Source organism: Oncorhynchus mykiss, chromosome 19 (genome assembly GCF_013265735.2).
Source record: "Oncorhynchus mykiss isolate Arlee chromosome 19, USDA_OmykA_1.1, whole genome shotgun sequence".
Lineage (NCBI taxonomy): Eukaryota > Metazoa > Chordata > Actinopteri > Salmoniformes > Salmonidae > Oncorhynchus > Oncorhynchus mykiss.
This window is the reverse complement of record NC_048583.1, coordinates 39,819,644-39,846,715: the sequence shown is the minus strand read 5'-3', so window position 1 is coordinate 39,846,715 and position 27,072 is coordinate 39,819,644. Positions and strand designations below refer to the sequence as shown.

Below are 27,072 nucleotides of genomic sequence, written 5' to 3'. Positions count from 1 at the left end.
GTGTGTTCAATAAAGACATGAAAACGTATAATTGTTTGCGTGTTATTAGTTTAAGCAGACTGTGTTTGTCTATTGTTGTGACCTAGATGAAGATCAGACCAAATGTTATGACAGATTTATCCAGAAATCCAGGTATTTCCAAAGGGTTCACATCCTTGTTCTTGCAACTGTAAAACACAGGAAAATCTAGTTTTTGATTGCACTTGGCCTATAAGGGCAAATGTATGCATGCAAGGGACTTACCTTATTAGTGGTTCTGAATTGGTGTCTGTCTGTAGATAGACAACCAATCAGCTAAAGAAAGATTAATCTTATAGGAACAGCAGATTCAGCGCCATCGATAAAGTGTAAACACATCAAATCAAATTCAACACATTTTATTTGATTTCCAGAGCTACGGTTAATGGGAATGAGTGGGAATACTGAAACGTAAGGTCATATTCCAATGCTATAAAGAGGACAAAACAAAGATATTGGTATAAAATACTTTAATAAATAAATGGATTGTTCTAAGAACAAACACAAATTCCACTAACAAACCAAGATGCAACTGCTCTTTTGTACAAAATAATTACAATGTTCTGCACATTCAGCCCATGCTCTGGGGCTAGTGGGATTATGCCGACTGGATATTGGTAATGATTTGAATTCCTTTATCATCAAAACATTTGAAAGACAGTTCTTGTCAGAGAATAACAATATTAAACTGTAAAGAACAACAAAAATCATTTTCACTACCGCCACTGAGGTAATGCTCAATGGGTTCTCTTCCTGTCTTAGTGCAGAAACAGGATATAGTACAAACACTGGACAACAACCACAACATCAACAACAACAATAAAACTTGTTCCCTTCATTAGACCAGTATTGAAAGCAGAAATCCAATGCACCACTGCAGGGCTGGGTAACTGAGTACTGCTGAAAAGCAGCAGTGTATCCATCAGGCTCCATCCCAGACAACAATTAAACCACAGGATTGATCTGATAATGGCCTTGAATTGAATTGTAGTTACTCCTGATTCCGACCTAAATCACGATGACGAAAGCCTGCTAGCACTGTTTCTGTATCAGATCAACTTAACCCCTCCATGCACTGGTACACCCCTGCAATATAATAGGACATTCTAATGTTCACATACAGTAGCATAGTGAATGGGACATGGTGAGCCGGCATTCATTAGGGAAACTCCCAACAGATAGCTCCTCCTAAAGCAGCGGACGAGGACAAGCCTAGAACTAGAACTAACAGCTCTGCTTACTCACAATTTTAAGTGTTGTAACAAAATAAAATCATAAAGCAAAACAAACAAGCACTTATAATAATTTGTTTCTGTCAATGGGACCCTTGATATCGTCCATAATATCTGTATAAAACCAGCCCTGTGTCAACGGACACTAACAAAACGGAATGACATCATAAAAAAACAAACAAAACAATCTTATTCTTTAGAATAACTATAATAAAAAGGGTCACTTAAGTTACTAAATTCAAATATACACAGCCATTTTTATATTTACATATATACATTGTTCAAAGAAATACCTTTATGGTGATATGAAGAGGTGTGAAAGGACATATTTTCCCTTTATATGAATTAAGTTCTGGATAAATGTTTTGAATGAGATGAAATGATAAAAGGGCTGAAGGCACTTTCTACCAAGCAAATAATAAAGCATCTCGGCTTGCAGGAAGTGGTAGAGTAAAATGCATGTTAAAGGGATATACATAAAATCTTTAGAAGCATTGACATGTCATGGAAAATATGTTTATGCTTATAAACTAATGCTGACGTCAGGTGTTATATACTGCTTATAGCTTTCAAAGGGTCTTATATATAACATTGTACATCATTTTACATATACAAATGACATTATTATACCAAGAGAACAAAGAAAAGGCCCACGGTGCGGGTTAAGGCAGATATGGACTAAATGCACTAGTAGTAATGTAGTAGTACAACAACAGCTGCCATTCAACGGCCCTCCATAGTCCTCCAATGGCAGTGCTCACGCCAAAGTCACATAATACACAAACTGCTCAGTGACATGCGGTGAAAAGAAGAGCTCTCCTTTAAAGGGAGCGACAGTTTGTAAACAAAAAAAAATAAAAAATAAAAAAAAAGCTTTCCTTTTTCCTATTTTGAACAGTGTGATTTAAACTGAAATTCGGGTCTTTTTTTGTTGCTGAAATGTTCATTTGCAATGCTTTTAGTAGATAAGGAGCCTCCATGTTGCAGACAAAGAATGTAAAATTAAATGTAAAACGTGTCTGAAATCTTCACTATTGGTGTTTGTGTTTTTCTATTAGAAGGAGACATTGTCTTTAGTTTGAGAGGTCCCACCTCTAGGCTGTGCTCATACATAATGGTCTTTGACGTCTTCACTGACGTTGGCAGCGTTGAGGTTTTTACACCTGTTGTCTTTCGGGCTGTACGCTGTCCGGTGGGGGGGTTTGACAGGGGCACTATGCGTCGTACAGATCACTCCCCCTTTGCCCATCACTTTGTCCTGCGCTCCTGCCAAGGAGCACTTTTGGGTGGAGAACTTGTCTAGCTCCATCCCTCCCCTCCTCAGCTCCTCCTCCTCTCCGTCCTCCTCCTCGTCTCCCTCAGCCCCGTCACACGTTCGGTCTGGAGGGTTCATGAGTTTCTTACATTCGTGCTGAATGTCTTTGCCTCGGTTGTCTTTGTGCTGTGGCAGGCTGACCCTCAGTGGCTCCAGCTGGTTGTTGACAGTGCTGTCCTCTAATGCAGACTCTCTCTCACGCTCTTTCTTCCTCTTACGGGTCCACCACACACACACCACGATACAGAAGATCCACAGCACACTGAACACCACGCACAGCACTGGCACCAGGTGGTCTAGAGACAGAAAGTCCATAAAATTATACTTTACTATCATGTATTGTAATGCTACCTAATCAAAGCACAGTATAAGAACATGCAGACAGTGAAACCAAATCTAGTCCGGTCACTTACCCACAGACTGGGGCATGACCTGCGTCTCCACTTTGACCTCCACCACGGCCAGCATGACAGTGCTGTTGTGGCGTTTGGACAGGGCACCGACGATGGCACTGGCAGCCTCCTGGATCTGACCACGGTCTCCATTCTGCTCCTGACCATCCTGATCATATGACTGGAGAGGGAGAAAGGAGGAGCGATGGTAAGTCAACACAGTAGAGCGCACCCCTCCCCCCCTCACACTCACACCCAGCGGGTCTAGTTAATTGCCTAATAAGTGGACCAGAGAGTCCAGGGGGAGCAGAGGGAGATTAGCTGGATGCTGTGCACTTCAATTAGGAGGAACAATGGAGAACAAGCAGAGATGTGTCTCCCTGGTGATCCCTGGCTAGCTAGTCAGTCAGTAGCCAGTCAGTCAGCAATACTCCTCTTTCTGTGTAAGCAGAAGCTCATTCATTCACACACACACACACACACACACACACACACACACACACGCAACTTTCTGATATTTAACAGCCTATGGGCTTCAGGGTGGACTACAGGCCTCTTACTGAGAACTCACAGAACCCACTGGATGGGACTAATCTGCCAAACCCAGATCCACAATACATTAGGTTGAAATGATGTGACTTCGTGTTGAGTTCGCTTCGAGATCAAGACTATTTCATAATGGTCTAAGAAAGCACAACTAACATTTGACTGTAAGCCTGACAGGGTCTAAGGAGTTTCATTATTGAACTCAGTACAAAGCTACCAGGACGTCAGACGCACCACTCCTTTTCCTGTACGTCCCCAAACATGACTACATCACAAGAAAAGGCCTAATCCCCTCCATTAAGGGCTTAGTGCCCTGTAGCGTCTGATTTCCCCTGTGTCTGACTGGAGAGCAGAGCCTGGGTGGCCACGCCAGTCCCAGAGAGAGGGAGAAAGTGAGAGAGGGAGGGAGAGAGAGGTATTTCATATGCACGGCCTTTGAGAACCGAGAGAGGAGCGACTGCACAGTAACAGTAAGGTGGACCAAAGTAAAGCTAAATGGCATCCAGATGTTCAAGCAAAGGTCGATGCGCTTCAAAAGGCACCACTTTTACAAGTCTACCCTGGATCCCATTTACAATGACCAATTAGGTGTGTGATTTAATAAAGTGAAAGAAAGAACCTAAAGGGGTGTGGTCCTCGGGGATAACTGAAAGAGATGGGAGAGAGACTATTCTTGCAGGCGACCGTGGGAGGTGAGGAGGAGGTAAGAGGGGATCATTGGCAGATGGCAACAGCTCAGAGACTGAAGGTGGGGGGCTGAGGTGGGATAGGGGTGGTGGGGGATGTCAGGCACTCACCATGGCAACCTCCACGGCGTCACTGTTGGAGTAGGACAGGTCACAGAGAATGAGGAGTGTGCAATCTTTAGCCAGGGTCTGGGCGATGGGAAGGTACCTCAGCTCCGAGCAGATGTTCTCCACAGTGGTGCCCTTTGATTAGCAAACACACACACAAAGAATGATAAGAGATAACCATTAGCATTTTCGGCTGAAGTGACTGCCAGCTCCTAGCTAATTCCAGGGGCGGCAGGGTAGCCTAGTGGTTAGAGCGTTGGACTAGTAACCGGAAGGTTGCGAGTTCAAACCCCCGAGCTGCCCCTGAACAGGCAGTTAACCCACTGTTCCCAGGCCGTCATTGAAAATAAGAATTTGTTCTTAACTGACTTGCCTGGTTAAATAAAGGTAAAAAAAAAAAAAAAATTCACTTGAATTCTCGGGTAAAAGTTTGGGGAAGGTGTTGTCGGAGATTCAAGTCTAGTAAAAAACATCTGTAACTGATTTCTTGTCTTTTTTAAATGAAATCTCTCATCAAATGTCAGTCAGGGGATGATGACCTGTACCCACCTGTGGAACTTTGTCTCTGTTAAAGATGAGTGTGATGCGGGCACAGCTGTTGTCCAGGTAACCACTGTTGGGTTCACACTGGGTGTGGAGGGGCGGAGGGGGGTCGGGGGTGGAACACACGCCCCACTGGTGGCAGGGCTTGGCGAAGCAGGTGAGGAATTGGTGTTCCACACATTCCTGTCCTCTAGGACACGGGGCACTACTGTCTGGACCGGCACCACCTCTCTGGAGCAGGCAGGGCCGTCGGCCACACCGTACCTGTACACACAGACAGAGTTCATGGAGGCAGCTCACACACACACACCGTCACTATGTGTAATAAAAGCAAGTCTCACCTTAGAACAGCGCACAATGCCATTGACACACTGGCAGGTATTACACTCCTCCTCCCATCGACTGCCGTGAGGGAACTGCAGGCCGGAGTAACGACAGGCCTTCCCGATCCCTATCACTGCAGAGAGGAGAGAGAGGAGCAGGTTTAGGACTAAGGCAACATCAGGCTCAGTCCTTAGAAACTCTTCCTACCACGCGTGAGGTCAAAGGAAGAAGGTTCCCCCACTACATGGATACAGTAATAAAGGTGTTCTCTTTACACGCTTAGAAAAAAGGGATCCAAAAGGGTTCATCGGCTATCACCATAGGAGAACCCTTTTTGGTTCCAGGTAAAACCCTTTTTGGTTCCAGGTAGAACCCTCTGTGGAAAGCGTTCTACATGGAACACAAAATAGTTCTACATGGAATCAAAAAGGGTTCTTCAAAGGGTTCTCCTACGGGGACAGCCGAAGAACCCTTTTCGGTTCAAGACAGCACGTTTTTTTTCTAAGAGTGTATAGCTGCAGTGTACTCACACTCTTGGCAGTGAGGCCCAGCCCGGCCCAAGGGACACACACAGAGGAAGCTGTTTATCTCATCCACACAGGTAGAACCATAGGCACAGGGCGATGACTGGCACTCATCTATGTCTGATGGGGAAACAAGAGGACATTACTATACACATATCTCTAGTCTACTGCAAGGCACCTAGCTAGAATATCATCACAACAGGGCTTATTGGTTCTCATGTCTGGCATCCCCACGTGAAAAATAGACCTTCTCTGAAAAGGGGGAAAGGAAAGAGGATTGTCCCTGAGAATGTAAGACTGAACTGACCTGTTTGCAGAATACAGCTGACCTCTCCTCACAAGAGAGGTCGGAGGTTAAGACAGGCTTCCTAAAGGCTTCCTAATCTGTCCCTCACAAACAATCAGCTCAAACTCCCCCGTCCCCTTTCACCCCTGACCCCTCCAATCTGACCCCCCACACCCCTCTGGTTCCCAGGGACTCACTGATCCGGCAGTCTGGTCCGGCGAATCCCGGGGCACACTCACAGCGGAACCAGTTCACGCCATCCACACAGACACCACCGTTATAGCTGCAGGGAGGAAACAGAGCCACACATCAATACGTCAGCCTATCCCATAGGAAACACTGGCACAGGTGCAGCAGCATACACAAGCCTGAAGGCTCAGACTACAAAGAGAATACATTCACATTCTCAGGTCTAGATCCCAACAGCAGAATCCCAAGGCAAGGGACTAGAGACTGTGGTCTCTAAAGCTGATCCCTTATCAATGTTCAGACTTCATATGTAAATCCCAAACTGACCCCATACCGTGCTCGCCCTATACCCCCTGCTACCCAGCCCCCCTCTCCTGCCTACACTGCCCCATGCTCAGGGGTCAGCGGTGAAGAATAGGGAGAGGGGCGTCTCTTTCCACCCCACTGCCCCCCTGTGCTAATCCCCCTGTCAGTCATTGTGGTGGCGGGAGCCTTTGTCCACTCAGCCCCTCTGATCCACGGGACCATGGAATACCCAGCTGTCAGGCCCTGCAGTGTTCTGTAGAGGAGTCAGGGATACACACACTTCCCCTTTCACACACACACCTTCACAGAACAAACTTTAAAGGGTAATCTCTGAGCATTAAATTAGATTTGTGAGATGAGAGGTGTGTGGGAGTCATGTGTTCCTGTTTTAAAACCAGAACATTGAGGGAATATGATCTTATATGGGTGTGTGTGCTACTGGACAGGGAATGGGGTAAGAAGGCTGGGTCTCATCACTTGTAATAGAACCAGTACAGGAGCCAAGCGGTTTAAAGACTTTTACAAGTATTTCAATTCAATTTACCAGGGTTGAGGATTGCAGTCATTTGCATCTGTGAAAAAAAGGGGATAACACATAATTAAAATCAGTGTGTTAGTTTATGATTTTAACCTGGATATAGTTCAGTATATGGTGCCTTACTGTGAGCACATGTGGGCCCCTCCCAGCCATCCTTGCAGATGCAGGTGTAGGCATCACCCCCTCCGACACAGGTCCCTCCATTCTCACATGGGTTAGAGTCACACGTACTGTTCTTGGCTGACAAAATAAGATTCACAAAATGTATAAGCAATAGGAATCCTATGGAGCATATGGACCAGAGCAGTCTATTGAACTTTTCCTTGTACGACATAGGCAGAACCGTGCAATAATGGTTTCTCACCTGTGTTACAGGTGCTGCCCACCCACCCTGAGAGACAGGTACAGCGGAAGGTGTCCCCGTGGTCGAAGCATGTCCCCCCATTACTGCAGGTACTGGAATCACACTGGCTCTCACGTGAGTGGCAGGTCTTGCCTTTCCAGTTGTCCTGGCACTGACAGTAGAAGTGGTTGAGCAGGTTCACACAGCGACCTCCGTTCTTACAGGGGTTCCTACTGCACTCATTCACATCTGAAACACCACCACCAGGAATCAGTTAGAGAAACACACACCATGGAGAGGTACATTAAAACCACCCAGGGACACATACACACATGTACACAAAACACACACACACTCAAACGTACCCATGTCACACAGCGTGCCCTCCCAGCCGTCAGGGCAAAAGCACTTGAAAGAGCTGATCCCGTCAATGCAGGTTCCTCCATTCTTACAGGGAGGCGGCACACAGTCGTTTATGTCTGTGGGGGAGGAGAGACATATGAAAGAGAATGTGGAGGATGAGGAAGACGATGATGATACTCATACAGTAAGGACCAGGATGTTCAGTCTTATGGTATGATGACGGTGATGATGATGAAGTGTGATGATGATGGTGTGTGTGTCTACTCACTCTCGTGACAGTATGTTCCAGTGAAGCCCGGTTCACAGGAACAGGTGAAGTTCCCAGCAGGCTGGCTGATGCAGCGTCCGTGTGGGCCGCACACATTGGACGAGATGTGCCACACCCCTTCCTGTGTGCCATTGGTGGCCACGGCGACAGTACAACTGTCAATCACTGGGATCAAAACAGAAGGAACGACAAGAGACTGTTGGTGAGATGGGCCTGAGAGGATTGGGTTGAAATGAGTGTTGGTCTAGAGGTCAACCGGAGGACTGAGCAGCTTAAGAGCAGGTTTCAGTTTAAGCTAGACAAGAGAACTGCCTGGTTAGCACTTTTACAAGGGGTTGAGTTATTGGAATTGAGATGACAACAATAGGTTTATAGATTGGTTTGTACCTTCACAGGGATTTGTCTTACAGTGGTCCTTGAGCTCAGAGCAGGTCTTGCCCTCAAAGTCGTCAGAGCAGGCACAGTAGAAGTCATCCATCAGACTGTGACACTGGGCCTGGTTCTGGCACGGGTTAGGGCTGCACGGGTTGCTCTGCACCTATGGATGGGTCGCCGGAAGAAAGGGTGGATGAATGGATAGACAGATGTATAAATAAATAATGGTGGTGTATAAAAGAGAAGATCTAACCTGTCAAAGGTCTGGGAAGGACTGTAGCTCACCTCACAGGTGGTGCCAGTGTACCCATGTGGGCACTCACACATGAAGCTGTCCAGCAGGGTGTGACACCTGCCCCCGTTCCTACATGGGCCGCTGGCACAGCTGTTCCTCTGGATGTCACAATGCCGGCCCACAAACCCCGGTGAGCAGGCACACACGTAGCCTCTCTGCCCCTCCTGTACGAAGCGTGAGAAAAACACATGTCACTCAGTGGCTTTCATACCCATGATGTCAACCATAGATATACTATGAATGGAGGGCATCAAACACGGTGGCTAGATTGCCTTATTAAATACAGTTTCCTACCTTGCAAGTCGCTCCATTCTGACACTGTCCATGGCAGCTGTTGACATCTGCAGAGGTGAAAAGAGAGAAGTTACAAATACAGTACAACAGATAGGACAGGGGAACATGCAGGGGTAGCATGCATGTGACACACAAACAAAACATAGAATGTGCAACTTGGTTAATGCTTCAAAGAAACTATCAAGACGCAGGAAGACATGATGCTGTTGGTTAAAGTGCATGCAGTGAGGTTGACAAAAACCTTCAAAGATATCTACAGGATGTGCTTCTCATAGCCATGTAAAAACACAATCCATGGATCTAGATAAGCATTGTAGGCCATAATAAAGCAGAAAGCCTGAGATAGGAACAGGACAGTAGGCCAGTGGCCCAAGTAGGTGACAGAGCTAACTGCAGGCAAAGGGGACAGAGGCACATGATTGATTGATACTGACTGATGTCACAGTTCTGGCCGGCCCATCCTCGAAAGCAGGCACAGTGATATCCACCAATCAAGTTTTTGCAAGAGTAAGCATTGAGGCAAGGCTTCCCCATACACTCATTAACGTCTGCGGAGTGAAGAGAGATGAGAGAGAGAGAGAGAGAGAGAGAGAGAGAGACAGAGAGAGAGTGAGTGAGAAAGAGAGACAGAGTGAGAGAGAGAGAGAGAGACAGAGAGAGAGTGAGTGAGAAAGAGAGACAGAGTGAGAGAGAGTGAAAGAGACAGAGAGAGAGTGAGAGAGAGAGACAGAGACAGGAAAGAGATAGACCTAAGAGCCAGCATCCAAGCCCCACCACCCAGCAGATCTCTATAGTACAAGCCCCACCACCCAGCAGATCTCTATAGTACAAGGCTACACCACCCAGCAGATCTCTATAGTACAAGGCTACACCACCCAGCAGATCTCTATAGTACAAGGCTACACCTGCCTTTAGAGAACTTTCTCAACTTGGTTACATTTGATTGCATTTTTTGCCATCCATTTTGCTGTCTCTGCCTCCTACTCTGACCATTTATTTTAGTTCCCTACACTATTTCTGAATGGACCTATTCTCTGACATCCAGAGCTCTCCCAGTGGTCAGTTCACAAAGGCAATGGTCACTAACACCCTGGACTGACCAGAACACAACTGCTTTCCCTCAGAAGTGAGGAGCACCTGTTGGGCTGCGGACACCTGACACCCCTCTCTCAGGTACCACTTGCTCACTGAAAGGGGAACCGCCTGCGCACTGAAAATAATGGACCGCGTAACACAAGACCCGGAGCTTGTGTTCCTCCCTCAGCGTGTTTACAGGTTCTAAAGTGTTTCCTCTCCACGTAGCTAAACAGTGGTGGGGTGAGGCTCTGCTCTTGGTGGAGACTAGAGTACATACCCCTTTTACCCCAGTCTGTAGCCAAAGATAACCCCCTGTCAGGCTATATCCGTCCCCAAGGCTAGCTGTTGCCAGGCTAGGTGTTATTTCTAGCTTTACTCAAGTCACCTGGCTCGGGTTACACATAATGTCCAGCTTTCTACATGGACATGCATACACCAATTTCAAATTAGTATCCACGCCATAGTACTAGTACAGGCTCAACAGGGTGAGAGACACAAACAACCAGATACTAGACGAGCACAGATTCCTGGCTTACGATGGAACAAGGCATTATCGCTAACATTTCAAGTCAAGATTCAAAAACACATCACAACATATCACAATCACATCAAATCAAACATGTCATTGAATTTAGCATGCAAACTGTCTCAAATGATGCTCCCCAGGACATAATCTTCTCCACATTTGGACATGCTTTGCTCCCCCCCCCCCCCCCCCCCCCACCCACCATCACCTCTCCATTCCAGGCTTACCTATCTGGCAGGTCTTCCCAGCCCACTGTGGGAGGCAGAGGCACTCAAATCCGTTCTCCATGTCGATGCAGGTCCCACCCTGAGCACAGGGGTTGGATGCACACTCGTCCGTGTCTGGAACACACACACAATGATGTTAAGGCTCAGCTTTGTAAAAACATGGGGGCACACACACACACTTTGGGAGGGGCAAGATCGTGACTCACTCACCTTTAGCGCAGGTGGGCCCTGCCCAGCCTGCAGGACAGTGACACTCAAACCCAGACGGTACCTCGTGGCAGGTGCCCCCGTTGGCACAGGGGTTAGACACACAGGCGTGTTCCGCTGGACATAAGTGGACAGACAGGTGAAGAGAGATGTGTCAAAGTGACAGATGACATGGATAGCACAAATACAACAAAATATACAAGCAAACTATCAACCCTAGGACATTGGCACTGACATAATTGGATTTGTCATCTTTGGCCAGTTGTTTGAGGAGTAATGACTGACTCACCTATCTCACAGTTCTTGCCTGAGTAGCCGTCAGGACAGGCACAGTTGTACTCATCTGGCTCCGTGTTCATACACGTTCCCCCGTTCTTACACGGCTTGTTCGTCCCACAGTAGTTCAGATCTGGAGAGAATCATACAGGAAGGATTACATGTACACTGTAATGGTCTCATAGGAACACATCCAAAGGGTTAAGATGGTAAAGGATATGCTTCAGACTGAATACATTGTTATAACAAGACTTCAAAGGGCCGGACATGGAGGCATACAGATGCCGTATCTTAATTTGTTCATCCTGTTGTTGCAGGAAACTGTTGTGTATTCAAGTTTTTAAAGGGCTTCTAAAGTTTGTAATTTCCACTTTAAAATGTCAGACTTGATTTGCGCTAATGAAAAACGTATCAAACCCTCCAAAAAATGTCCAATAATTATAATCAATAAAACAATGAACATTTCCTGCTGCTGTGGGATTATTTTCCTGCTGTAGCAAACTGGCTCAAATTAAGATCCTACCTCTGTACTGTTACACATTGCTAAATGTTGTCTCTCCATCCCCCTCTCCATCCTCCTCTCCATATTGTAACTCTGTAAGTGATATCCTGTTTCTAGCAGTCAATCTAAACTGACCTCTGTTGACCACCTGCTGCTGAGGGGCTCTCAGAGGTAACCTTGTGCTCTGTGACACTACAGTGAGGTCAGGGGTCTCTGTAGAGGATGTGTTAAAAGTACGGTGGGACAGGTCTGCTCTGTCTTCTTACCTTTTTCACACAGCAGGCCTCCCCAGTTCTTCTCACAGGTGCACTGCCAGGGCTTGACGCAGGTCCCGTGGACACAGCCTGGGTATGGCAGGCAGTTGTCACAGAATGGACCCTGCCACCCGTACGTACACCTGCAAGACAGATTAGAGACACCATTAGACATTAGGAACGGACGACCGATTGTCTGGTCTTAATATGATGTGCATATTTTGTGCAAAACATGGAAGGAGTCAAAGACGCACGGATGTCATCAGGACAGGCACTGTGACACTGGGCCTTGCTACATCTTGAAAAATTCATCAGTCCCATTAATAGATGGTTCATAATTGAACCAAGACTCATAGGACAAGGCCTTCTGCAATACATCAACCACATGACAAACCTGTTCATGTAAATCTCAAGGTAATCCCCATCAGGAGCCAGACATAGTGTCTTCATCTAGGTGACCAGTGACACCCCTTCCCTTCTGAGGTTCCTAATCTTAGACAGAGGGCCAGGGACGGGGACGGAGCCTCCTGAGACAGACAGCATTGCAAGCTAGCGGTGGCGGACGGTGAAGGGTTAGCTAATCTGTTGGTTTATGGCAGCACTCTGTTATTCCAAGGCCAGCGGTAACCTTGCCCCACCTGTCCTGTCACTTCTCTCCCTGGGCTATTTTAAGACCACTCTCCTGCAAATGGACACCAACCAAACCCTACACTACTAGTTGAAATGCTGTACTGGAGGGAGTGAATGTACTGCTGGGTGCTGTGTGCTAAAATGTTCTGTAGTATACGGCACTGCAGTCACACAAGACGTGGTGCAGTACTACTTTGTGTTGTAGTCTGCTACTGTACATGTGTAAAAGTACTGAAGTGTGCAGTGGTGTGCTACTGTATGTTAGTGTGCTGAGGTTAGTGTATACAGTAGCTATATAACAGGGGTGGGTAACCACTTCGGCTCGAGGGCCATATTGGGATTTCAAAATTCAGTGGAGGGCCGCACATCATTTTTCTGGACCGATTTGTTTGTCAAAAGCAATTTGGGGGACAGAAAAAGGGCAGTTATTGAAAACGTACAGGACCATTATCATTTCTGCATAGTTTTAGACGTTCAAGAGTGGCCTGGAGTTTTTTTCTCTCCCAAAATAAGCAGCAGTAGTAGTAGCAGCATTGAGAGGCCATGGTCACAGTGGGAGCAGGGAGAGACCATGGTGGCCACAAGGCTAGGGTGGCATTACCATTACCAAACAACCACCTTACCACAGACCCATCAATGAAGGGCTCTTAGCTCAGCCACAGTTAAAATCTTTGTTCCACTCCTCCTGCCATTTTCAATGAGAAATGCTTTCTTTTATGAGAACTAAATCAAACCGGTCTCTTACTCACAGCTATCCCCACTGAACAGATCTATAGGTGTGGTACAGTACTCACATCAGAGAGATACACAAGAAGGTGGTCATACAAGAGGATTTGAAATGGAATACTTGGTTGGTCCAGCCGTGCAGACTAACATGTACGTGACTAAGGCTGCTGGATTGAGTCCACACTCCCATGTGGGGTGTGCCAGCCAAAACACGCCCAGGATAGGAAGAGGGGATTGGGGCTGCAGACATGGGCAGAGGGGCCCTGACACACCGATGGAGGAGGGGAGGAAATGCTGTGTGAAAAACAGGCTGCCACTAGAGCTACAGACCAGGTCTGGGACAGGAAGGAGAACAATAGCTCCTGGATCAGACTGAGGGGGGGGGGGGGGGGGGGGGTAACACACTGTATGTTCCATAGCGAGGTGGGACAGGGAGGGGAGGGGGGAATGTGGGGGTCAAGCTCTGGTATGCGATCAATCCTGTGTCATCATTATCATCCTCATTGAACTCAAAAAGAGATCCTGCCCATTATCCAGCCAATACATCCAAATCTCTGTCAAAGGGATGTCAATGGACACAGTGGTACAGAGAATGAAGCTACCCCAGACTCACGTGCATTCTCCTGGGGCACTGCAGACTCCTTGCAGCAGGTTGCAGCCCTGCTTGCAGATAGCTGTGAAACATTGACAAAAGGATTCACACATTTACTCCTAATATCATTAGAGGGATATCTAAGCATTAGTTTCACTGTGTGTATTTTGACTCAGAAAAGTCTTGCACATGGATTGTATCAGGCTGCTCCCCTACTCACCAGTTGTACAGTAAGTCCCCATCCAGCCCTCCATACATCCTCTATTCCCAAACTGGTCACACACGTAGTGGCCATGCCAGTCATTACGTGGCCGGCACAGCTTGTTGCACTTGCTGCCATAGTAGTTCTCGTCACAGCGCACGCGGATGCTGTACTCAAAGCTGGCTGTAAGACCGTTGTATTGGATAGTCTGTCTGTCATCTCCAGGGTTGATCCTTTCTTTACGGACACTTCGCTCAATCAACAGATCCTCACCTGCATGAACAAACAAAAACCAAGAGATTTGATCATCATTCTTTAATGGACGCTTGACAACATGCATGCAACTTAATAGTCAAAAAAGGGAATTCCAGCTAGCCCCTTATTCAATGTTAGGACCTGTATGCCTCAGTACAAGTCCTAGTAGTGTCTAGAAGCAGGAGAGAAACTAATCTGAGAGAACACTGTTGTTTATCTGCTGCTGAAGATCAGAGGGTGACCCGAGGTCAAACACCACTGTTTCCAAGAGCATGAAAGAAAAAAGAAGGAAAATAAACACAAATAGAGGGTGTAGGGCCAGAGCTGCGGGAGCTTGATAACCAAATGCTTTTAAAAGTTTTCCTGCTTGTGAAATGCGTTTTGTCCGTCTCCCTCCCTCTCTCAGGAAATCCAGCTCTGACTCCTCCGGAGCCAGGACGGAAATAATACGAGACGGGAACAGACGAGGAAGGGCGACATAGGAAAGGGCCTTTCGTTTCTTTCTCAAGAAACAGAAACACTATGACCCAACTGGCTTGGCTTCTACAGCCACATCCACAGCCCAGGACTGGGCACTATCCCTAGATGGATAGTGTGCTGATATTGGACAGGTAGTCAGGACTCTAAGGAATTATAGTCCTCTTCATTAGATGGATTCTGTATGTCTTCAGTTATGCAGATATTACTATTTTATTATCTCTTTCTATCTTACTTACTACACCTTCCAGGCTAGCCATGCGTACTTCCAAAGTTAACTCACGTTAAAGAAGTTAAAAAACACTGACAATTATTTAAATTGTCACCTGCGGTCCTGATTTTCTCAATTTTACTGAGAGTTAACACACTGGCACAGATTATCAGTCACTCTCCCACCTGAAAACTCAAGCACTCACTCTGCTCATTTCCAGCAATTAGATATAAAAATACAGACCAATCATGGGCTCTGTCAGCGGAGAAGGAGACACTCAGAGAGAGGCCGCTGTTACTAGGGAGAGCAGGCAGAAGGGGTGTGTGTGTGGTGACTACAACACGGGCTTACACAAACAATGAGGGGGCTTCAACACAGTTGACCAAGTCAAGAGCGACATAATTGTCTGTTTTCAAACAGCCAAGATCATTTAGTCGTGCGTGACTAGTGGCATGGTCGTCTTAAGCCGATGTCTGTTGTCAGGCTGTTTTCAGCATGCTAAACTTAGATATGGACACATCATTAGTAGTCAAGTAACATTAGCTCACTCATTAACTGATTAACAAGATACTCCTCAAGACAACCTTTTCTAAACTTCATTTACCAGTAGTCCTGATAGCAGCCCACTGATCATCTTCGATTTATCCATCCCCTCTATCGTTCTCTGATGGTCTTAAACTGTGTGTTAAGAAACACTAACACTAATAGCCATGCCACCACCTAATAAAGAAACAACGGGCAGCCTGTCTGTTTAGTGTTTAAACACAGAGCCAGTTGCTGGGGCTCCCTGGAGGATAAACAGCACTAACCTAGACTATTTTTCCTGAGCCCTATCCAACTCACTGCCCTATTCAGCCCACTGCCCTATCCAGCCCACTGCCCCCAATGCCCTATCCAACCCACTGCCCTATCCAGCCCACTGCCCCCAATGCCCTATCCAACCCACTGCCCTATTCAGCCCACTGCCCTATCGACTAGCCCCAATTTGACCCGTCCTCTGTTAATTTAATGTATGAGGTGGTGAGAACGTTGTGATCTTGTTATCTGTGTCAGCCAATTGCAACTCAATAAAATGTATAGCTGAAACTGGTTCCAGCCATTCACCTCACGTGCGCCTGCTGCTGAGGAGAGAGCGAGCGAGTGAAAGGAACCTTGGCCTTTGGCTACTGTTGATTGCAAAGATGGAGGCCTTTTTCATTGAAGTAAAATGAAATTTAGAGGAGAAAGTGTACAGTGAAGAGAAGCAGACATGTGGAATGTCCTCCGTGGGTGGACAAAGACGAGAAGAATGTTGGTGGCCAAATGGACTTGTGTGTAACTCACTATTCAGGTTTGATGCAATTTTCTAACTTTATTTATTTAACGTAATTTAATGCAGCAATCTTTTAAACTTTTATTTAGCTAGGCAAGTCAGTTATTCTTATTTACAATGACTGCCTACCCCGGCCAAACCCGGACGACGCTAGGCCAAATGTGAGCCGCCCCAATGGGACTCCCGATCACAGTGCCTTAGAACGCTGTGCCACTCGGGAGCAATACAACAACCTGTTCGTATTTTCACCATAAACAATGACTTGACTTACTTTTCATATTACCCTAGCAAAGCTAAGAAACGTTTGTGAAGGTTTGGTGTGGCATGTCTATTATTAGGCTTCGCTCCTGCAGCCCTATGAAGGCAGTGTGCGCCGGCGCTCCAACCATCTCCGACAGTTTAACTTGGTGAGGAAGAATGTTTTAGGTGTACCAGAGTTACTCCTTTAATCTACCTGTATAATAGTAGGCTATCTGAAAAGGATGAAGAAATGCATGTTGGTGTCAGGAACGTAGCTCCATTATAGCTCCATCTTCATCTCGGTCTCTCTCGGGCTTCTCTTCCCTTAGATGTATTTTTTAACTGTTCATTTCATACGCCTAGGCCTGATGCATTTAGTGTTCAAATCTCTGACAGCTGATCCGTGAGGTGGACAATTCTTTTTTTAGGAAATTAAAAAACAATAGGCTATACCGTTTTTAATATGCTATTAATGAAACGTTTGTTTTAACATTTGTTAAAGGCATTTTTTAAGGACACCTCAGTAATTGTGGATCATCTGGCCAATACCACTTGTTTATTGATGTCGCTGGCAGAGCCCCAGTTGGGGGTTTCTTTCTCTCGCTCACCTCTCAGATCTGAATGGGTCTCTGGGATCAGAAGCAGCATGGGTCTGTTTGGGTCTGTTTTTCCACAGGGCTTTTCAGAACAGGTCGACTGTCCTGGTTCTATTGGCAACGGGTCTCCGTTTATTTATTCATATCGGGGCAGTGGGGAAAGCTTTTTGGACCCTTGAAGACCTCTAGTCCAGAGGCGCCCTATAACAGGCTGCCTATCATTGTGTCCAGGCTAATTTAGCAGCAGTAGGGCTGTCAGAGTGTCAAGGCTGCCTGTCAGTGTCCAGGCTGCGATAATGAAGTGGTGTGCAGTAGCACAGCAGCTGCTGGGACGGTAATTAGCAGACAGACATCAGTGGAAAGAAAAAAAGAGCTGTGGTCCATAATTAATGGCTTAACGAGGTGATGTGCTCACAGGTTTTATATAGAGACATGGAGCACAAACAGTCCCTCAAGCCAGCTGGGTGGGAACTAGCCTGGCAATATGAACGGCCAGCCTGCAGCATAGGAATGCACCACATCCCAGACAATGGCAGTGTAGATCAACAGATTAAACATGTGTTATAAATCCTTGTGACTTATAGAGACAAAGGTTTGATACGCTCTCTTACCACCACTAAAAGTGAGTGGAGTTGAAAGTGGAGGGATTACAGCTGACAGACTGACCTGACATAGTGCACATGCATGTTGAAGGGTCAAACACTGAGACAGAGAGGTGAGCTGGTTGTTGTGTTGGTCTGTTTGCTGTGGTTGGTCTATGGCGGCTCAAATTGACAGTCCATTTCAATCTAGAGCTTGGGCTTTGCATTGGGGACTTTTCTTCCTCTGGTGCTGCTATGAAGCTGCTTTGTGTGAAGATGCATTGTTCCTGTGAATATCTAGAGCTGACTCTCAAGGCTAAGTTAAGCAGCACTGAAAACAAGAAGTGTGTTGTAGAATCTTGGATTGTTGTGTATCGCATGTTTACTGGCTGGAAAAACACAAAGGCCTTGTCAGGTTACGTAAGCCATTGATCTCACCTCTACGCTCTTTGGTCCTTGAAAAGTCATGGAAGTTATGGTTTAGAAATTCTACTGCTTCTGTGATTTCATTTCTGATCCGTTTTTATGAGAGATTTAAGAGCTTTCATTTGTTTCACACCGTTTCAATTGAAGGGTTTTGCGCTAGTTTGTTGGTTGCGCTAGTTTGTTGGTTGCGCTAGTTTGTTGGTTGCGCTAGTTTGTTGGTTGCGCTTATTTTGGTAAAACCATGTGCGGTTACTATGAGCAAGACAACATTGAATGTTTGTTCAACTTGGTTTTCCATACAAAGTGTTCCATTACAAAGTGAACCCGCTTTTTGGTCGCTTTCTCGTTCTAAAACATGATACATTAACCCCTCAATAACTCTTCAACATCGGAAATGGCGAGACTAACTTAGCTACCAAATGGACAGACTTCATCAGTGTACTAGTTTAAAAGATGGTTATTCATTATTAGCCTGGTTCTGTTTGAAATGCAGGCACATTATGGAACACATGCCAGGTCATTATTAATTATTATGTCAAAAAAAACATATAAATAATTGGTGCCACCAAATCATGTGCGGGTGCCACCAACTGAAAAAGTATGTAGCCCCAGTGCCACCAGTGGAAAAAGTTAGTGTGGAACCCTTATCACTTCTAAATACGTCCCTCACCCTTAACCTAATGACTTATTTTCATGGGAGACACTGAGGCCTGGCCGGCTCTCCTTACATGTGGTAGTAAATACCTGGAAAGCTGAAGCCTACTGTACTTACCACTGCTGCTGTGTGTACCATTGTCCCAGTCCCACGCTTCCACGATCAGAGTGTAGGAAACCTGGAAGGGAAACACACAGGGGACAATCAAGGGGTTATTAGAGTTCATACTCCCCACACACTGACACAAACAGACGCACAGACAGACACGGACACATGCAAATTCCTACAGAATGTGGACTGCATTGCATAAGGAACACATGATGATGATGATGATGATAACGCACACACACAGTTTGTGAGTAAATGTGGATACTGCTGGTGGGAAAATAACTCTGGTTCCCACACTGATGTCACTGATTAGCTGGATATCAGCCTAAGGTTAGTTAACAAGTGCAACTACTGTGGGGATAAACATCTACTTTGAACCACCGACTGGCACCGAACATATTACAAATTAACACAGGTGATTAGGCTGTTGGCTCAAGACTCGCTGCTGTACTTATTGTACAGTGATATCATTTCCTTGAAAGGTACACACATACTAACACAATACAAAATCTAACAGCAGCAGGCTTACTCCAACTGAAACTCCTGGGGAATTATTTGGGTATCAGTACAGCAGAGCCAGAAAGGAGTTGGCTTTCTGTCAAGTGACTGGGGCCAGTCCAGCAGATGTGAGTTCCCATGCCCCAGGTCCAGGTTGGAGAGGTAAATTATACACATGTCAGATTAGACAGAAGGGGGGAGGGGAGCTGTAGACTGTGGTCTGTAATTTTCCAGAGAAACCTTTAATGACGTCAACCTCAAAAACACCTCGCACAGCCACAACTAGCGAAAACAAAGCTGACCTAAGCTCACCAAAAATCTCCTCGGACTTAAAATGAGAACATTCAAACAGGTGAAAAAGGAGCCAAACATTTCTGTCATTTGGATTCTTGGGATGCTCAAAGCTGTTGGAGGAAACCTTCCACAAATATGACTTCTAAGAATGCTAAACTGCTGAGTATGTGGCAGAGGAGTCTCGTTCCAGTCCTTCATCTCCCGCCCCCCCAGGAGTGACTTATGACACAGTCCCCCTTCATCACTTCTAGTCTCTTTACCCTGTCTGTCACTGTCATCTGCAGTCATCTAACTAGTATGGCCCATTGCTCAAGATTCAGTCAGTCACAGGGATAGAGAGAGGATGAGGAGGCACATTCTGACCACAGGCATGTGTCTTTCACACTGCCACAGAGTACACAAAGGTCAAGACCTGAGCCACCGAGAACTGCTCATCACCAGAGTCGGTGATGTAATACTCAGTCTACAATACATTGTTATACTCCATCTACCGCCATCAGAGCTAAATGAAATCACACAATGAGTGTTCTTCATGAAAAGCACAGTGGAGGGTGTGACACAAAGAGAGGCTGCCTCCGTGCCCCTCTGCTGTCCTCCCCTGCCTCCCTAGTCTCCCCACTTCCACTGGCCCAGCCAGGCTCCAATAACTCTCGCAGGGAAACAAGGCTTGGCTGTGAATGACAAAATCAAACTACCGCCTCCCATCCCCTTCCCTGTCAGTCAAATATGACTGGCCATGATTTATGAGACTGGAGAACCCAAAGGTGTCATCTTTGATAATAAGTCATAATAATAACAGTGTAATATCTTAATCAATCTTTCTTTAATCAATCTGAAATGTCACAATGACTGACTTCCAGATAGAATCCTCTCTGGGCTCTGACTCACTGATGGGCTCCCTGTGTGCATATGTCCTTGAGGAGAGGCTGGAGGCTGGGAGAGACTGGAGCAGAGGGTGGGGCTGTGGGGTGTCTGTCTGACTGTAGTGTAACCTGATGGACCAGGCAGGGGCAGCAGACGTAGCTCTAGATACTTGACCCAGCCAATTTATAGGAGTCAGAGGGATACGAGTTTTCATTAGCCCACTCCTCACTGCCTTCACTTGTTCAATGAATAAATGACTGTCCCCCTTCCAATCGCCTGTGTCCTAACACACTGCAAATACATAGGCACTGCTTTAACTAGGGGTCACCTACACAAAAAGGACTCAACATTCTATTTTAACACTAATCGCTATAGGGTTTCACAGAATGTTGTCCGACACCATTGTAACACCCAATTTACAACTTCAGTAGAATTGAGATGAGAGGGGGAAAAACAGCAACACCTGTCATCTCACACCTGTTAGGAGGATATTGAAATGAATAAAACATGTAGAACTCAGTAGGGTACAGTGAGGCTGGCTAATTTAGCACGTTAATTAACAGAGAAGCCGCGCTCTAAGGAAGGCCTCTCCTAACCAACACCCTCCAACTGATACTCATACACAGGCTACTCATGCCGCAATCAAATCAAAACTAATCTAATCAAGCCTTTTATAGCATGGGCGTCCATTAAAGACCAAAATGACCCAGTTAGAGTTTCAACAGCTTGGCTGAGAAAAATTATTTCTCAGGGTCTCCTTCAGTCACATTAGAAAATAGCTTTCCACATTGTACAGTAAGACTTAGGTTATCTTTCACAATTTATTAACAGGAAAACATATATTTTTTAATGTAACTTATTTTTGTTATCCTCAAGTGATTAACACAGATATCTTTTAAATTTAACATGTCAGATTATTCTGACACCAAGATAACAAACATTGAGAACTTTTGGAGAATGGCACCATGCTCAAACTCCACATACAGTATGTGAACCAAGTAGCGAGTGGCCATGATGATATCCTGATGAAGACTAAGCCTGACATACCCTCTTTCTCTGTGACACACACTACCTGTATTAGAACTGCCGCCCATCTCCACAGAGCAGTATTGTTGTTTGTTTCCCCAGGACCTTGTAATGGTCACCAATGAAGCCATAAGTCAGCGTCCTCTGCCGACAGCCTCTCACTTCAAACAGGATACCCAACACCAGAGTGAGGCGTTGAACACGAGATATGTCACAGGCCTACTTCGGAGCGCAACACAAGAGAGGCCTTATGTAAACGCTCTCCAATCCACTCCTGACATTTTGCCCGGTGCGGCTGCCATCTTCTCTCTCTCCATCTCTCCACTTGTTTTTTATAAATAACACAATACATGCAGACAAAAGTGGAGGTCTAAACTCATTGTTTGGCCTGAAAGACTGTGACAAAGGGGAAGCCTGCTTTTCTCACAAGGGCTTGGAAAACTGATATTTCATGTTGGGAAAACCCAACTTATTCAGCACAGCAGTGGAAACTCAGCTAGGGCATTAGTTTTAGACCCGAATCACTGGGAATCACTGCATGTAGGCCTATGCTCGCATGTCAATCATAAGACTGAACATTTATTAATGTACGCTGGACTGGCAAACTGAGGCTCTCACGCAATTAGCACACACACGCACACAAAACGGCCTGAGGACGACTGTTGGATGATAAATTGGAAATAAATCTAGAATGTACCGGGGTTCCCTCACTTCCCTAAAACAACAAGGATTGAGTAACAAGGCTACTAACTGAGACAGAGGCTCCTGATGTTGTAATCGTTGAGAAACCCTAATGTGGATGAACCCTCACCCCCTTCACCCCAGAGGAGGGAGCAGTGTTACAACACCCTTCCTGAGTTCCTAACCATTTCACTATCAAAAATACAACCTGAAAACAAATTGCCATAATATTTGACCACCAAGGTATGAGACAAAGATGCATACAAAAGCCATACAATGACATTACAGTGGGCAGCTGCTGATGTCAAGTATTGGGAGAGAGAGCTGCGGTGTGTAGAGTGAGGTCTCAGTTAATGATATACATAAAGCCTAGGATTTAATTAGCCCTGAACACAAAGCAGTGGAGGGAGGGAGGGAGGGAGGGAGGGAGGGAGGGAGGGAGGGAGGGAGGGAGGGAGGGAGGGAGGGAGGGAGGGAGGGAGGGAGGGAGGGAGGGAGGGAGGGAGGGAGGGAGGGAGGGAGGGAGGGAGGGAGGGAGGGAGGGATGGGGGCTTTGCTGTAGTCCTCCTGGCCTGGTGGGCTGGCTGGCTCCAGCTGAGCTCCACTAACCATGTGAACGGGTACTGGAGGCAAGTGGAAATGAAAGTAACTGGCTGTGTAATAACATGCTAAGCATCAGCACCAGTACCAAGAAACCAGAGACGTTATGCTTATGCACCGGAGTTATGCACCACTGTACAACATGGTAGTTAACCAGACAGAAGGGAAAAGGTAATCCTTGTGTCTAAGCCGAAGTTCTACCTCTGTAGCACCCAAGCACAGCCTGATGAAAGGTGACAGAGTTTTTACAGTGAAAGACGAAATATGGCCAGGGAGAGAGGGGTAGAGAAACAGCCCCTCATCCATTTGATTTACTCCCATAGGGGTGATGGGAGGACAGATTGCCTCTCAATATACCACACATCGAAGAATAAGGAGGAGCAAATTAAGTGACTGAAGAGCCGGGTGGGTCCTAAAAATACCTCTCCCTTGTGACAGAATCCTCACAGAGGGAAGGAAGAGAAGAGGCAGCTTCTCTCTTTACAAGCATCCATCCCTCCCTCACTCCATTTCATGAGAAAGATGTCACTAAAGACCCAAACAGCCTGAGGGGTTAACCATGAAGAAGAAATTATCATTGAGTGACAGAACAAAAGCTTTTTCTCTTTAATTCATGTCAGGAGCTAGTGGCCCAGATATTCTGACCAACCGGTGATGCCATTATAGTCTACAAGGCATGCCTTGATAACTCTATTAGGGTTATCAGTCAACAGAATAGGCCTGGCAGTATGCTGTACATGCTGTTTACTACAAATGTCTGTCATTTGCTTTGAAAGTAAACTGGGAAGCTATTATTTTTCATGTAAAAATACGTGTGGAAAGAGGGGGGACACTCAAACTATTCGGGGTCTCCTAGCATCTGACAGAAAGCCTCAAACCAAATGCAGCTGTCATGTAGTGTTGGGAGTATGAGGTTGCTGCTGTGCCCTACTGGTGGTCTCAAAACACCCCCACTGCAGTAACCAAAGTCACCTCCTCAGCAACACAGGAAATAGTACCTGGCAAGCTCAGCACACCCTGGTGGTTTTAGGACCAACAATAAAAGTGCACAACACTTGAATGGTTATGACATGCTACTACAGTTACAGTAGTTAATGGGAGAGAACATTACCTTCTTCTGGACTTTTTAAAACTATTTCGAGGCCAATGTCAGAACATTGATGAGCACATCCACTAATATGCCCTTGACTAGCCAATCACAACAATAGAAAACCTAAAAGGGTTCTCTCAGCTCCACAATCTTCTCTTTTGTCCTGTGTACATAGAGGATAATACTGACCCGCTGAGTAGAGAGACAATGACCAAATAATGGCAGACCAGTGAACCTGAGAGGCCAGAAGTAAAGGCATCCCCAAGCCTAGATGGATAGGGATCTTCTGGGATTTTCGCTTGTTTGAGTAGTGGTGACACCGATATCCACTCCCTATGTCACACAGAACTTAGTGGTAATTGTATCTGCCAAGGGCCCCAGGTTACTACTTCCATCTTTCCCTCCCGCTGACAGCTGACCATGAGGACTGATGAATGGATAGGTCACACAGCCAACCAAACATACAACAATCCTCACATTTCCAAAATGAGCAAAGACATTTTGTTTATGAGGAGAGGAATTTGTTCAACATCACTTTGATGCATTGCGAGTGTCCCTGTCTGTGCTGGACTGTAGGCCCATCTCTGTTGTGTAGAACCAACCAAAGATATGATTGGCAGATTACTACTAGGTTACTGTGATGATGCACCAATGAATGACTGAAACCACCATGAGCGCAATTGTACTGTGTCGAGCAATTTCGATGTTCAGGCCTTAGGAGAAAGGCACGTGTAGCCATTGACTTACAGAACCAAAGCTAAACCAAATGTAATACATGTAATTTGCTACGAGTTAAAAGTGTATGTGTTCATGGCATTCGTGCTGCGTAAAATAAACACAGGTTTATGCACATCATGTGCGCTTTTCTGGAATGCACTAGGCCGAATACCAACTGAGCTCTAACAATGACATTAGACATGATGTAAAGGCCATTCTACCATTACTTTGTACATGATAAAAACATTTAGCACCTTATTACGCACAGACAAGTCTTACACATAGAGGTGGTCTCCAAAGTCGCCAAGTGGACACTGGCAATAAAGATGCCTCGCTCACAGACTCATCCGGTTAGGACTCGGCTAGTGACTATATTTGACTACTAATGAGTAAACGAATAATAGCACGCCTTATGCAGTGGATCAACAGCTGTAATAATGAAGTGTCGTCAACTTACCGGCCAAGCGAACTGGAATGGGATGACGATCTTTCCACCATCGTTGTTTCGGTTTTGGTTGTTTTTGGCGCTCTTAAATTGAAAACTATTTCCACCGATAACGTTAGTAGATCCAGTTCCATAGATGCACAAGCCCGTGGTCGTGACATCCGTTTGGTATTCCTTTAGACACACTCTGAAGTACGTATCACACTCATCGCTGCTACAGCGGAGATCCTGCGTGTTCCTTTCTCCGTCGCAGCAGTCCCCGTCCGACAACTCACCATTTGCGTTCTGTACCGCAATCAGCTGCAGCTCAAAATAGCCCGAGGACTGGGACACCTATAAATAACATTTGAATAGAAAATAAATACATGAAGCGTGTAAAGTATTTAAGTAATCTACAGTAGGTTAAGCATGTTGCACACTTGAACATTACATTTTTTCTAAATGTAATGTTGTTTCAGGCTGAGTAGGCTATGAACAAAGTGGTTTTAGATCCATTTCTAGTAAGTGAAGAGGTTTTGGGAGATTTGTGTTTTTAATGTATAATTATTTGATATTATTAATGTTGCTTTATACTAGAAATGTATGTTTTTTTTAAATATCACATTTTTACCCATGAAAACTGATTGATAATACCTAGATTATAAATTATAACCCAGGTATGAACACTGTCGATACTTTACGCTGATTGCAATGACTCAGGGCAAAAAGAATGCAAAACGAATTCATCCATAAGGACGCTCCAAACTAGAAATTCCAAGATCACATGATTTAACTGTCGAAAACGTAATTTAATTAGGAAGGGAATTCTAAAAATTGAATTTACAAAATGAATAAGACCTCGTTGTCTGCATGAGCCACTCGCCCAACTGCCGATCAATTAATTTGATCTGACAATATTAAAATTTTAAAAAGTTCTCACCTCAGTCCACACGGTCAGAAGAACACACACTATTGACAGGCAATTCGAAATCCCCATACAATTCCACATGTCTCTGTTTGATTAGTGTAGGCTAACATTAGGAAAAATGTACTTATTTCATAGAAACTGCCGTTGACCGCCGATGTATCGTCTTCTCCTAGCATGCACGATGTGAAAGCGTGATCTATTCCCTACTATATCTCCGAATGAAGAGTAACATAAGATGGGTACTAGGGACACCCGAGGCAGTGTTCTGCTGGTCCAGACACACGACTTTCCCCCACCGTTCGAATCACTCAACAGCAAGGCAAGCGATCGGTTTGAACGCTGAAGCAAAGCCCAGTGATGACTCTTTGATTGACAGTTTAACAAACCATTCACAAAGTCTTGGTTCAAACAGTTGTTGAGGAACCGCCACGAGACAGCCATAGAGGCGGGAGGCGGAGTGTCATACACATTATGCCTGAGTTTGATACATTTAAATCAGAAAACATAGTTTGTCTTCACATATATTTGTTTCTTTTTATTTTTCAAGGTTAGGCTACAGTTTTTATACCTGACTATTTATTTTTACAAACAATGCTTGCCTTATGTTGCTACAGAATAAAGTCAAAGTTACAGTGCTTGGTGGTTGATTGTTGCAAAAATAGTCTGACATTATATAAGTGGCTTGAATCTATTATCAATATTTTCAATTACAAGACATTGCTGTCCAGAGTATGTGGAGAGTGCTCCAAGATGCAGGTACAGGACACCTGAGTAGCCAGTTTATTTTACACATAAATAGAGAAACACGTGTCTATCAGCACCCTCTACTGTTTATGTTGCAGGACCCCTGAGTTCAGCTATATACATAGCCGCGGGAAGTAGGGGTGCTGAAGGAGCTGCAGCACCCCCTGAAAAATAGGAAAAA

At 45.5% G+C, this 27,072-nt stretch overlaps 1 protein-coding gene across 2 annotated transcripts; it reads right to left on the bottom strand.

Moving 5' to 3' along the window:
- Nucleotides 1–473: 473 nt before the first annotated feature.
- Nucleotides 474–26,506, bottom strand: LOC110497825 (protein jagged-2). Of its 2 annotated transcripts, XM_021574244.2 has the most exons (25): nt 26,160–26,506; nt 25,253–25,573; nt 19,035–19,095; nt 14,183–14,437; nt 13,984–14,044; nt 12,027–12,157; nt 11,272–11,391; nt 10,986–11,099; nt 10,776–10,889; nt 9,380–9,493; nt 8,946–8,992; nt 8,642–8,815; nt 8,369–8,519; nt 7,982–8,146; nt 7,716–7,829; nt 7,372–7,599; nt 7,131–7,247; nt 7,014–7,041; nt 6,172–6,257; nt 5,695–5,808; nt 5,182–5,297; nt 4,847–5,104; nt 4,301–4,432; nt 2,979–3,138; nt 474–2,861 (listed from the first exon to the last, which is right to left on the bottom strand). In XM_021574244.2, the coding sequence occupies exons 1-25, from the start codon at nt 26,226–26,228 to the stop codon at nt 2,356–2,358; spliced, it is 3,756 nt and encodes a 1,251-aa protein (XP_021429919.1). In that variant the 5' UTR covers nt 26,229–26,506; the 3' UTR covers nt 474–2,355. The 2 variants fall into 2 exon arrangements, with proteins under 2 accessions (XP_021429919.1, XP_021429920.1); XM_021574245.2 differs by lacking the exon at nt 9,380–9,493 and having other exon boundaries at nt 26,160–26,505.
- Nucleotides 26,507–27,072: the final 566 nt, after the last annotated feature.

Excerpts from the sequence above, each read along its gene's own strand:
- LOC110497825 (XM_021574244.2), bottom strand. The coding sequence starts at position 26,228 with ATGTGGAATTGTATGGGGATTTCGAATTGCCTGTCAATAGTGTGTGTT. Across the intron at positions 25,574-26,159 it reads TTCTGACCGTGTGGACTGAG|GTGTCCCAGTCCTCGGGCTA; the intron begins GTGAGAACTTTT and ends TGTTATTTATAG. Across the intron at positions 4,433-4,846 it reads ACAGAGACAAAGTTCCACAG|GGCACCACTGTGGAGAACAT; the intron begins GTGGGTACAGGT and ends TGCTAATCAAAG.